This window comes from Aotus nancymaae, unplaced genomic scaffold (genome assembly GCF_030222135.1).
Source record: "Aotus nancymaae isolate 86718 unplaced genomic scaffold, 86718_ANA_hifiasm-v0.15.2.pri h1tg000030l, whole genome shotgun sequence".
Classification (NCBI taxonomy): Eukaryota; Metazoa; Chordata; class Mammalia; order Primates; family Aotidae; genus Aotus; species Aotus nancymaae.
In genome coordinates this window covers 3,908,952-3,922,037 of record NW_026988443.1, presented here as the reverse complement: position 1 = coordinate 3,922,037, position 13,086 = coordinate 3,908,952, and the positions used below count along the sequence as shown (strand labels likewise).

General features: G+C 48.9%; 1 protein-coding gene and 1 long non-coding RNA gene across 2 annotated transcripts in view; one reads left to right on the top strand and one right to left on the bottom strand.

Annotated features, from left to right (window-relative positions):
- The window catches only part of LOC135277199 (uncharacterized), a 140,378-nt gene that overhangs the window by 80,314 nt on the left and 46,978 nt on the right, over positions 1 to 13,086 (bottom strand). The window lies entirely within an intron of this gene.
- Positions 4,668 to 11,484, top strand: LOC135277231 (leukocyte receptor cluster member 8-like). The gene is given in 2 exon segments (XM_064383036.1): positions 4,668 to 9,384; positions 9,386 to 11,484. Coding segments are annotated over 2 exon segments (2,328 nt in total). The 5' UTR covers positions 4,668 to 9,145; the 3' UTR covers positions 11,475 to 11,484.

Sequence of the window (13,086 nt, the reverse complement as noted above, 5' to 3'; positions counted from 1 at the left end):
CTGTCTCAAAAAAAAAAAAAGTCTCAAAGGAGTTGAGGGATGTCTGCTGAGCTGCCAAGGAAGTGACAATAGAGGAAGCAGTATCTGCCATGCTCAGGGACAGATTTCTTAACAGTTTTTCCCAAGCACAGACTCCTATGTGTGGTACCAAAAATCTTAACATAAACCCAGGGTCACTTACACCTCCTGGCAGGTGTCTAGTAAGCCTGGGGTATGACTTTAGGCTGCTGGCCCACTGGTGTGATTCATTTCCAAGAGTAATATCTAGGGACACCCCAGCATGCCCAGTGTGCAGCATCCCACCGTTCATCAGCTTTTCAAGTATAACACTGACCACACCATATTTGGGTCACCCTGGACTGCTCACAGAGAAAAATGTAGCCCTCAGGTGCACATAGCACCCCTTCTCCCATTTTATTGTTCAGTAACCCATTCATTGGTACGAAGGCATTAGCCTTTGCCAGCAAAGTCTCAAATTAGTCATATGAACTTGGTTTCCCCCATTCAATATTGTTCATGAAGTCCCTACATGGAAAGCTAACAGTAGTCCAATTCTTGTTTCCACTGTCAACACTGGGATGCTTCTCATCCAAGTAAAGGAACACAATGGGTCAAAACTACCAGCCCACCGAGGTTGTTAGTTGTCATGATATTTTGCCACCTTCGGCCAATTAAGTCTACCTTCCTCCCATGTGGCAGGGGCTAGATCCTCAGTAAGCCAGGGCTCAGCTTCTGTTAATATTCACTGCGCCACTATAATACTGGTAGAGTTTACTACTGGCAGGACGAGAAGGTTGCTGTAGTCTGTGACAGAATGGGGTCTGGGATGACAGATCCAGCACTTTCCTTTGGTGGCCACAGCTTGGGAGAGCCTAACGAAGGCATTATGCTTCCAGGCCTCTACTTTCACGTCCTTGTGGAAAAAGCAGAGTGACAGGTTAGTGCCCTGCCCCTTAGACTTCCTGCATCCTTGGGTATTCCCTACCTATCGGATAGAGGTTGGGCTGAGTGCAGTGTCCCAGTCTGACTGCTGAAGTCCCGAGACTACCCATTCCCCTTGTTGCATGACCCAGGCCTTTTGGCTTTAGTCATCCAGTCCAGGAAGGGAGGTTTGTCCTGGACAATCCTGACATGTTGATAAAGTTACCCACCTGTATGGAAGAATCGGGTGTTCTTGGTGCCACTAATCCTAACACCCTCGTACTCCTTGGTCCTGTGCTGTGTTCCTGTGGATTTCATAGAAGAGAGGCACCTGGGGGAAGTATCACCTCTAGATTAGAGTCGGGGGCCCTGTCTGGGGTGTTCTGGCAGCCTGAACTACAAGCCACCTACAGGATGCGCACTCTAAATGGAAAAAAAAAAAAAAAGGATGATTGGGAACACTGAGATTGGAATTTCACAGATGCAGCCAAATCAGGCAGTTACCTGGTCCACCTCCATCCACATCAAGCTCAGTGTTTTTCAAGATGTGTGCGGTGCTGTGTTTCCCTTGGAGTACAGTGCTTACTATCCATGCTGCCCTAGTCAGGTCGAGGTACCACCCCACTAGCAGGCCGTCCTGATGTCCTTTATTCAGTTGCTTTGTGAGTTGGCCGTTCCATCATTCAATTGCTCCTGTGGATGACAGAGTGCGTGGAAAACCCATTATATTGCATGATACCGTGCCCACTGTCATGTTACTTGGGCAGTGAGGATTTCCCTTGGTCAGAGTGAAATCCCATGGGGTATCCAAAAACATGACATAAGTCCTCTCAAGGGCAGCTGTGGTAGTCAGAGCATCCACATGAGTGGCATATAGAGTCCCTTCCAACAGCGAGCTGTTGCCATAGTACTTGTCCTCACACATGGGACCTTTTAATAGTCCAGTCACTGTTGCCATTCCCCTGACTAGATGGCTAGGCTGTTGGCAATGGCCCATGAGTCAGTAAAAATGTGGGATGATATGGTGGTAGGTGGGAGGAGATGTGCCCCACTATTAAGGCTCAAATCTTTAGTTGTTAGGGGTCATAGCCCCTCTGGTGACAGTGATGTTCTGTGCCACAAGCAACTAAAATGTCAGTGCCCATAAAGCACTCAGTGGTGGGAACCATGGTCACTGACACCTGAAATGGCCCAAAGGGCCCCACCCACAAGCAGATAAGCACTATGGGTCACCGAGTTCATCTGCAAACTTCCTGGTGTCACCAGCTTAATTTTTCCCCTAAAGGAACCTGGAAATACTGTCATGTGGCCTTCAGTATCCAAGAACTCCAATGAAGGCAGAATTTCCATCTTTCCCCATTATATCTTTTTTTTTTTTTTTTTTTTGAGACAGGGTCTCTCTCCATTGCCCAGGTTGGAGTGCAGCCTCAGCCTCAACCTACCAGGTTCAGTAAATCCTCCAGCCTCAGCCTCCCACACAGCTGGGACTGCAGAAGCCCACCACCACACCTGGCTAAGTTTTAAATTGATTGTAGAGGCGAGGTCTCACTTTGTTGCTTTGGCTGGTCTCTAACTCCTGGGCTCAAGGGATCCACCTGCCTTGGTCCCACAAAGTACTAGGGTTATAGGTATGAGCCACTGCACCTGGCCCCATTTTATCTTGACAGAGGAGTGTAGAGCCATTGGCCTCTGGTGGGGATCAGAGACCTTGGCCCCATTCCTAACTGTGCCATTCAGCCCAGGACATTTGGGTTTGCAGTGTCCCTTTATCAGATATATTCATCAGCCAGGCTGCATGCGACTTCCTTGGCCTTTCTCCATGTCTAAGACTATGGTCCTTTAGACCTGAGTCTCCCTTTCTGTGACAGGCCACATTCTGCATGTGGGTTCCTCTCAGATCCTTCAGGGACCATCTGATACCTCATCCCTCTTCTTTCTCTTAAGCGCCTTAGGGCATGTTTGAGTCCTCAATCCCCAGCCCTGGAAATGAGCAATCACATAAGTGCCCAACAACCAAGGGATCCTGTGTGGCATTTAGGCTCCACCTTACTTTCTCTCTGCTTCCACCCATTCAGCCAGCTCAGTCACAGCCACAGGGTGTGTTTGCATGTGACCTAATGTCCCACATATCACCCCTCCTTTCCCATAAAATGTCCAGCTGCAAGTGCAGCCTCTGCCCCCAACAGGTTGACATCACCCTCTCCTTTCACCAGGAAAACATGGTTCTGTCAGACTGAACCCTGTTCACTGTGCCAATTTTGTGAAGCAGGCTCATCGCGCACTGGTTACCAACTTGCCTGAGTCCCGTGAGATGGAATGCCCACACACAAGTTACATGAAGATGGTTTATGACTTGCAGATTAGCAGTGAGGCACAACAGAAGCCTGGAATTTATTGTTAGCTGATCTCCTGAGGCTCAAGAAACCTGCCCAGGGTGGATGCACTCTCACAGGTGGGGCACATGACCCACTTGCACCACAGCTGAGGGACACCGGGAGGCAGCCTGCACTGGATTTAACACCCTGGGGGACCATGTGACACACTGGGCAAAAGTGTTAAAGGACGTCTTGTTTCTCAGAGAGGGACAGGAACAGAGAGAGCCTGAGCTGTTCTTGTCAGTCCCTCTTTATCGCAGGATGTTGCATTTCCAGCACATTCTACAGTTCTTTTTGAGAACTCAGGTGAGAAAGAGGGAAGAACTGGGTGAGTCCAAGGTCACCCAGAGAACTGTTCTGTAGCTTGTTGTTAAATGTTCATATCAACTTTACTCATAATGGCCCCAAACTGGAAATAACCAATGCCCAACAATCCATTGATAAACATATTGTGGTAAATTCACACAGTGAGTTACATTCAGTAATAAACAGGAATGAACTGCAGATACTTCCAACAATACTTGCAACATGGATGAGTTTTTAAAATATGCTTAGGAAAATGAGAATCTTAAATTAAGTCCTAGGCCAGGCGTGGTGGCTCATGCCTGTAATCCCAGCACTTTGGGAGGCCAAGGCTGACAGATCACCTGAGGTCAGGTGTTTGAGACCAGCCTGGCCAACATGGTGAAACCCCATCTTTACCAAAAAATACAAAAATTAGCTGTGCATGGTGGCGGGGACCTGTAATCCCAGCTGCTTGGGAGGCTGAGGCAGAAGAATAACTTCAACCTGGGAGGTTGCAGTGAGCTGAGATGGTGCCACTGCACTCCAGCCTCAGTGACAGAGCAAGACTCTTACTCAAAATTAAGAAATAAATACATAAAATGAATTACTATATGATTTCATTTCTACAAAACGCTAGGGATTACAGATTTATTATGGAGTGACCGAAAGCTAATCAGTGGTTGCTTGGGATAGGAGAGTGGGAGACAGTAACCAGAAAGGACCCAAAGGGAACCTTTAGGGTGAAGCCAATGTTCTATATCTTGATGTGGTATCAGTTACAAGGAAGCATGAAGTTGTTACAATTCATCAAATTATATACACTTTAGAAGAGTATATATATTTATCTATTTTTGAAACGGAGTCTTGCTCTATCATCCAGGCTGGAGTACGGTGGTGTGATCATGGCTCACTATAAACTCCACCTCCTGGGTTCAAGCAATTCTCCTGCTCTAGCTGGAATTATAGGTACACCACCATGCCTAGCTAATTTTTTGTATTCTCAGTAGAGACGGGGTTTTATCATGTTGGCCAGGCTGGTCTTGAACTCCTGACCTTGTGATCTGCCCATCTCAGCCTCCCAAAGTGCTGGGATTACAGGCATGAGCTACCGTGCCTAGCCTAGAAGAGTATATTTTATAGACTACAAATTTTGCCTCAATAAAGTTGATTTAAAAACAGACATAAACATCGTTGTCTCATATCAAACAGAGTCCCATGGAATAAAAATAAATAGTTGTTTCGGTTGGGTGTGGTCTTATGGCTGTAATCCCAGTACGTTGGGAGGCCAAGGCAGGTAGATCACCTCGGGTTGCGAGTTCGAGATCAGCTTGGCTAACATGGTGAAATCCCGTCTTTACTAAAAATATAAAATTAGCTGGGCATGGTGATGTGCACCTGTAATCCTGGCTACTTGGGAGGCTGAGGCAGGAGAATCACTTGAACCTGGGAGGCGGAGATTGCAGTGAGCCAGAATTATGTAGCTGCACTCCAGGCTGGGCGACAGAGTGAGACTCTGTCTCCAAAAAATAAAATAGTTGTATCAGTTCATAGCAGCTTGTTTCTAACTACTAAAAGCTGGAAGCAACCCAGATGTTCAAGTGAATGGATAAATAAATTGTCACATACCCATACAATGACTGCTTGTCAGTAATAAAAATAAGTCAGTTATTGCTATATACAGCAACATGGATAAATCTCAATTATGCCAAATAAAAGACACCACATATAAACAGAGTGCATACTATATATGATTCCATTTATGTAAAACTAATCTATGGTGACAGCAGATCAGTGGTTGCTTGAATAGGGGTCCTGGGGTGGAAAGGGAGTATTACAAAGGAGTGTGGGGAAACCGTGGAGTAATAGATGTGTTCTACCTTAATTATGATAATGGCTTCATGGATGTGTATATGTCAAATGAATCTAATTGTATACTTATAAAAATATACAGCATATTGCATATCAATTATCTCTCTAACACAAGACACTACATCTTTGTATTGGAACAGCTAAAAATTTAAAAAAACTGACAACACTAAGTCCTGGTGAGGATGTGAGCAACTGGGGTGCTCATACATTATTCATGAGGATGCATGTTTAAAAATCTGGCGGTCATAAGCTTTATTTTTTTATTTTATTCTTTTTTTTTTTTAAAACACGAGGTTTCACTATATTGGTCAGGCTGGTCTAGAACTCCAAACCTCAGGTGATCCACCCACCTCGATCTCCCAAAGTGCTGGGATTACAGGTATGAGCCACCGCGCCCAGCCTAGTCATAAGCTTTTAATTGTTCAGCCATGTGTATGACAGCTGGAAGCACTGACCTCCCACCGATTTGACATTGAAGTCCTACAAATACTTATACCTTTTAAGAATATAGAAATGTCAGTTACATCTAACATAACAATTGATCAAGAATTACAGATTGGCCGGGCGCGGTGGCTCAAGCCTGTAATCCCAGCACTTTGGGAGGCCGAGGCGGGTGGATCACGAGGTCAAGAGATCGAGACCATCCTGGTCAACATGGTGAAACCCCGTCTCTACTAATACAAAAAATTAGCTGGGCACGGTGGCGCGTGCCTGTAATCCCAGCTACTCAGGAGGCTGAGGCAGGAGAATTGCCTGAACCCAGGAGGCGGAGGTTGCGGTGAGCCGAGATCGCGCCATTGCACTCCAGCCTGGGTAACAAGAGCGAAACTCCGTCTCAAAAAAAAAAAAAAAAGAATTACAGATTTCATTTTTTTGAAACTTGTATATGTAGTACAGACATTTTGTAAGAGTTTGGCAGTGCCTTATAAAATTAAATATACAGTTAGTTACCCCACAACAGCAATCCCAGCACAAGGGAAATAAAAACAATTCACACAAAAAACTCTATGCTAATGTTTATGGCAGCTTTGTTCAAAATTCAAATATTGGTAAATAACCCAAATATCCTTCAACTGGTAGATGGAAAACAAATTGTGGCATACCCACAGCATACTCAACAGCAAAAGGGAGTGAACTGTTGATCCACTCAGTGACATGGATGAATCTCAAAAGCATTATGCTAAATGAAAGAAGCAAATCAAACACCGCATGTTCTCACTCATAGACGGGTGTTGAACGATGGGAACACATGGACACAGGGAGGGGAGCACTATACACTGGGGTCTGTTGAGGGAGAATTGGGGGGGACAGCAGGGGGTGGGGAGTTGGGGAGAGATAACATGGGGAGAAATGCCACATATAGGTGAAGGGGAGGAAGGCAGCAAATCACACTGCCACGTATGCACCTATGCAACAATCTTGCATGTTTTTCACATGTACCCCAAAACCTAAAATGCAATTAAAAAAAAAAATGAAAGAAGCAGTGCTCGAAAGGCTGCAAACTCTATTATTCCACTTATACAACATTCTAGAAAAGGCAAAACTACAGGGACAGAAAATAGGTCAGCATTTGCCAAAGTCTGGGGTTGGTGGGAATGGATTGCTACAAAATGCCATGAGGGAATTTTAGGGGGTGGTGGAACTGTTGTATATTTTGATTGTGGTGGTGGTGGTGATGGTTATAAAACTATGCATTTGTCGGCAGGGCGTGGTGGCTTACGCCTGTATTTCCCACTTTGGGAGGCTGAGGTGGGCAGATCATGACGTTAGGAGATCGAGACCAGCCTGGCCAATATAGTGAAACCCTGTCTCTACTAAAAATACAAAAATTATTCAGGCGTGGTGGTGCACACCTGTAGTCTCAGCTAATTGGGAAGCTGAGGCAAAAGAATTGCTTGAACCCGGGAAGTGGAGGTTGCAGTGAGCCGAGATCATGCTACTGCACTCCAGCCTGGGCAATAGAGCGAGATTTCATCTCAAAAACAAAAACAAATAAAAACTAGGCATTTGTCAAAACTTGTAGAACTGTACACTGTAAAAGAGGCGAATTTTACTATTTTTAAAAGTCATCTCAGAGATAAAAATGATTCCTTATGGCTTGTAAGGGTTATGTATCATAAAATTAGTTGAAAAGATCTAATTTGACAAGGTTTTAAATGAGAGCTTTCAAAAGGATATCATCTTTATCCTCTTCTGCAATATGTAGAATTGCATAAATATGCATAATGATTACCATGCATTAAAATGAATCTAACCTTGGAAGTGTTATCTGAACAAATGGGTCAGGTAAGATACCCAGACTCCAAACACGATTCCCATGTCTTTTGAAAATAACCTCGAAAATGAAACTTGTAATTATTGATCAACTGTTACGTTGGATGTAACTGACATTTCTATATTCTTAACAGGTGTATTTGTAGGACTTCAATGTCAAACCAGTGGGAGATCTGGTACTTTCCAGCTGTCATACACATGGCTGAACAATTAAAAGCTTATGACTGCCAGATTAATTTTAAACAAATATCTGGGTGTCTTAGCCTAGGTCCTCTAGAAAGCAGAGCCCAAGGCAAGGATTAAAGCACTGGTATTTTGTATGGGATATGTAAGAACAGAGAGGTGAAGGCGAGGAAAAAGGTAAGTGAAGCAAGGAACGATGCATAGCAATGTGATGTGATGGGTTCTCTCTCCACAGCCTTCACAGTGAGCCCAAAGACACATGGGTTGTTTGGCAAGTGCATTTACTTAGCCAACCACATTTTCCAAACAACCTGTGCGTCTTCTCTGGAAGGCATGCAAGGCAAAACCATGGCTGAGAGGAGTCCACAGTGGGGAGACAGGAGGGGTGTTTGCCTACCAGGCTCCCTCCTGTCCTCTGCATTTCACCGATCAAGGCCCTCCAGAGGGAGCTGACTCCTCCATACTTCTGGATCATCACCTCACCTGCCAGCAGAAGCTCGAGGGGTTGATGGGATTGATGGAATCTGAGACAGTGCTCCAGAACTGGTGTTTCATAAAGGATGAGATATAAATGAAACAAATGCTAAGTAATGACACAAGGTACCTTGCCGAGAGAGGAATCATCCATCTGGAAGGGCAGGGTGTTTGTGATAATGTAGGGTGGGAGAGAAGGCTTTACTGAGGAGATGAGCTTAAAGAATGTGAATGATGGGCTCACAGAGACCACAGGAGAGAAATTACAGCCAAGAGAACAACCCAAAAGACAAAGGATACGGTGCCATAGCGCGTATAATACAGCCCGCTCAGGAAGTGGCTGGCCTCCTGAGATACGGAGTGGAATACAGTACAGGGCTTTGTAAAGTCAGCTTGGAGTCAGATCACAGAAAGCCTTGACAAGGAGCTGAAAATGGGTTCTAAAAGACCAGAAGCTCTTCAAGGTTTCCAAGAGGAAAAAATACAAATCAGCTTGTTTTCAGAATGTAATTCTAGGGTAGTTGCTAGTATCACATCAGAAAGGAGGTTCAGACAGGATATTGGAAAGTGTCTCCCTTCCATAGTAGAAGTGTTTGTGGTAGACAAAAATTAAACTTTCAATGATGGTAACCATCAGAATGGAGAAAAGTAAAACTTGAACTCCTGACCTCTGGTGATCCGCCCACCTCGGCCTCCCAAAGTGCTGGGATTACAGGCGGGAGCCACCGCACCCGGTGAGCACGGATTGGTCTTCTCAGTACAGCATGGTGGCTGGGGCAGGCCGAGAGAATGGCATGGAGACGCCAATGCATGAGAACCCGGAGTGGGAGAAGGCCCGCCAGGCCCCAGCCAGCATCAGCAAATCCGGAGCTGCCGGCGGCTCTGCCAAGGCTAGCAGCAATGGGCCTGTGGCCAGCGCACAACACGTGTCGCAGGCAGAAGCCTCAGCTTTGCAGCAGCAGCAGCACTACCAGTGGTGCCAGCAGTACAACTATGCCTACCCTACAGCTACTCTATCCCATGAGCACGTACCAGAGCTACGGCTCCCCCTCCCGGTATGGGATGGCCAGTTCCTATGGCTCAGCCACACCCCAGCAGCCATCCGCACCCCGGCACCAAGGGACTCTGAACCAGCCGCCAGTCCTCGGCATGGACAACAGCATGTCATACCAGGTTCCCCCTCAGCAGCTGCCCTCAGCTCTCAACCACCGGCATGGGGCTCATGCGCTCAGCAGTGGCCCCCAGCCTGGGACGGCCCCAGCCACACGACACAGCCAGGCGGGGCCCGCCACGGGCCAGGCCTACGGGCCGCACACCTACAGTGAACCTGCCAAGCCCAAGAAGGGCCAATAGCTGTGGAACCGCATGAAGCCAGCCCCTGGGACTGCAGGTCTCAAGTTCAACATCCAGAAGCGACCCTTTGCTGTTACTGCCCAGAACTTTGGCTCCAATGCAGAGGGCCAGCACAGCGGCATTGGCCCCCAGCCCAACCCTGAGAAAGCTCAGAACCACAGCGGGTCTGCCCGGGGGAACCTGTCTGGGAAGCCCGACGACAGGCCCCAGGACATGAAAGAGGATGTGGAGCGCTGCTTCACCGCCTGTGAGTCGGAGGAGGACAAGGACCGCACCGAGAGGCTGCTCAAGGAGGTGCCGCAGGCCCGGCTACAGGATGGCTCTGCCTATACCATCGACTGGAGCCGGGAGCCGCTGCCAGGGCTGACCCGCGAGCCTGTGGCTGAGAGCCCCAAGAAGAAGCGGTGGGAAGCCCCTAGCAGCCTTCATCCTCCTAGAGGGGCGGGCTCGGCGACAAGGGGTGGGTGTGCCCCATCCCAGCGAGGGACACCGGGGGCTGTGGGTGCTGGTCGAGCCCGGGGCAACAGCTTCACCAAGTCTGGCAACCGCAATGTCTTCATGAAGGATAACAGCTCTTCTTCCAGCACCGATTCGCGCTCCCGCTCCTCCTCCAGGTCTCCAACGCGCCACTTCCGCGGAAGTGACTCCCACTCAGACTCCGACAGTTCCTACTCAGGGAATGAGTGTCACCCTGTGGGCCGCAGGAACCCGCCCCCTAAGGGCCGGGGCGGCCGAGGGGCCCACATGGACCGGGGCCGAGGCAGGGCACAGCGTGGGAAGAGGCATGATCTGGCTCCCACCAAGCGCAGTCGAAAGAAGATGGCGGCGCTGGAGTGTGAGGACCCCGAGCGTGAGCTGAAGAAGCAGAAGCGGGCAGCCCGCTTCCAGCACGGACACCCCCGCCTCCTGCGGCTCGAGCCCCTGGTGCTGCAGATGGGCAGCCTGGAGGGCAGCGGTGCTGACCCTGACTGGCAGGAGCTGCAGATCGTGGGCACCTGCCCCGACATCACCAAGCACTACCTGCGTCTCACCTGTGCTCCCGACCCGTCCACCGTGCGCCCTGTGGCTGTTTTGAAAAACTCGCTGTGCATGGTCAAGTCCCACTGGAAAGAGAAGCAGGATTACGCGTTTGCCTGCGAGGAGATGAAGTCCATCCGGCAGGATCTGACGGTGCAGGGCATCCTCACGGAGTTCACGGTAGAGGTGTATGAGACCCACGCCCGGATCGCCTTGGAGAAGGGTGACCACGAAGAGTTTAACCAGTGCCAGACGCAGCTCAAGTCGCTGTACGCCGAGAATTTGCCTGGCAACGTGGGCGAGTTCACTGCCTATCGAATCCTCTGCTACATCTTCACCAAGAACTCAGGAGACATCACCACGGAGCTGGCATACCTCACACGGGAACTGAAGGCATATCCTTGTGTGGCCCATGCCTTGGCACTAAGGACAGCCTGGGCCCTGGGCAACTACCAGCGCTTCTTCTGGCTCTACTGCCACGCACCTTGCATGTCTGGCTACCTCGTGGATAAGTTTGCACATCGGGAGCGCAAGGTTGCCCTCAAGGCCATGATCAAAACCTTCCACCCTGCGCTGCCAGTCTCCTACCGGCAGGCCGAGCTGGCCTTCAAGGGTGAGGCCGCCTGCCAGGCCTTCCTAGAGCCCCTGGGCCTGGCCTACACGGGCCCGGAGAACTCCAGCATCGACTGCCGCCTCAGCCTGGGGCAGCTGTCAGCCTTCTGAGCACCCAGCGAGGAGGGGGCGGGGGCAGGGGCTGCAGCCCCCAGCGCCGCCTTTGCGGATTCTGTTTTTGAGCCGTGGACTTGGGTTGTAAATTTATTTGCCGGGAGTGGGCTCCAGGAAGAGCCACCGTCCCTGCCCCGTTTTCCCAGCAGGGAGTCTGTACAGAGATTTTTCTACGTTTTTATTTTTTGCCTCAGAGGGTTTGGGACTGGGGAGGAGGGGATGAGCCGCAGAGGGTTGGGGGCATGGTCTGCAGGCTTATCTGTGTCCGCCTTTCACTCCACTAATGCTGTCTCAGTGTTTTCTCTCTCTTTTGAGCTTGCACTCCAGTACCTGACCCAACGCCCTGGCCGATCCCATGCCGGGGGGCCAGTGGAAAGAAGACAGGCGGTCCAGCCCGAGCCCGCCTGCGGCGGGGGCACCCAGCAAGCCCGCCCATCGCCTGCTGCCTCACCTGCCTCGCCACAGACTCTTGTTCCCAGCCCCATGGGGCCTCCATGTTTGGGGTCAGGGGAGCTGCTTAGAGACTGTGCCCGTCCTCGGCCCCCCACACCGAAGTGCCAGCACCACCAGCACCAGATCCTCCGCTGCCACACCGCACTGAGGACACGCCGGCTGGGCCGCCTCGTCTCAAGTTGTATTAAGTTGTCTTCGTGTCCCCACCTCCCTCTGCCCACAATGTTTCTTCTGATTTTTTTTTTCCCCTTTCCCTCCCTCTTCCCCACATTCCTCCCTTGGTTCAGCACAGGTAAAATGCTTCCCTTCCTTCCCTGCCTTCGTCGATCACCAGCTCATGTCATGTTTCCTTCTCTTTTCTTTGTGTGTGTGTTTAAGTTATTTTTCTTCGTCCTCTCCCTTTTCTTTTTGGCCCTCCCTCCCTCCCTCCCTCTGTCCATGTAACTGGAGGATGTGCTGAGTTTGCGAACAGCTGGACTGTCAGGCTGCTTTTTTTCCAGTTGTTCCTCCTCTGCCTCCCCTTCCCCTCCTCTCCCCTCCCTTTCCTTCCTTCCTTCCTTTCCTTGGAGCACTGAGCACCATTTGGAAGCTTAAGAGAAACCAAAATTAAAGAGAGAGAGAGGGAGAAAAAAAAAAATACATATATATATATATATATATATATATATAGCAGAAAATTTAGATAGCTAACAGAAAGGTAGAAAATAAAGCTGAGAAAGTCTTCCTGATTTTTAAAAAAAGACAAAAGGTTAAAAATGGAAAACAAGAGAAAAATATAAACTTACATTTCAGAACATCCCACATTAAATGAATAAAACTTCCCCCCTCCAAAGAAAAATGTGATAAAATTGAAATATCCCAGAACTAAGCACGTAACTTGTCAGATTGAAAAAGCTTACTAAGTATTTACTATTATGAATTTAAAAGCACCCACGCTGGCTGGGCATAGTGACTCACGCCTGTGATCCCAGCACTTTGGAAGGCCGAGGCAGACTGTTACTTGAGGTCAGGCGTTCAAGTCCAACCTGGACAACATGGTGAAACCCCATCTCTACCAAAAATACAAAAATTAGTCAGGTATGGTGGTGTGTACTTGTAGTACCAGCTACTTGGGAGGCTGAGGCAGGAGAATCGCTTGAGCCTGGGAGACGGAGGT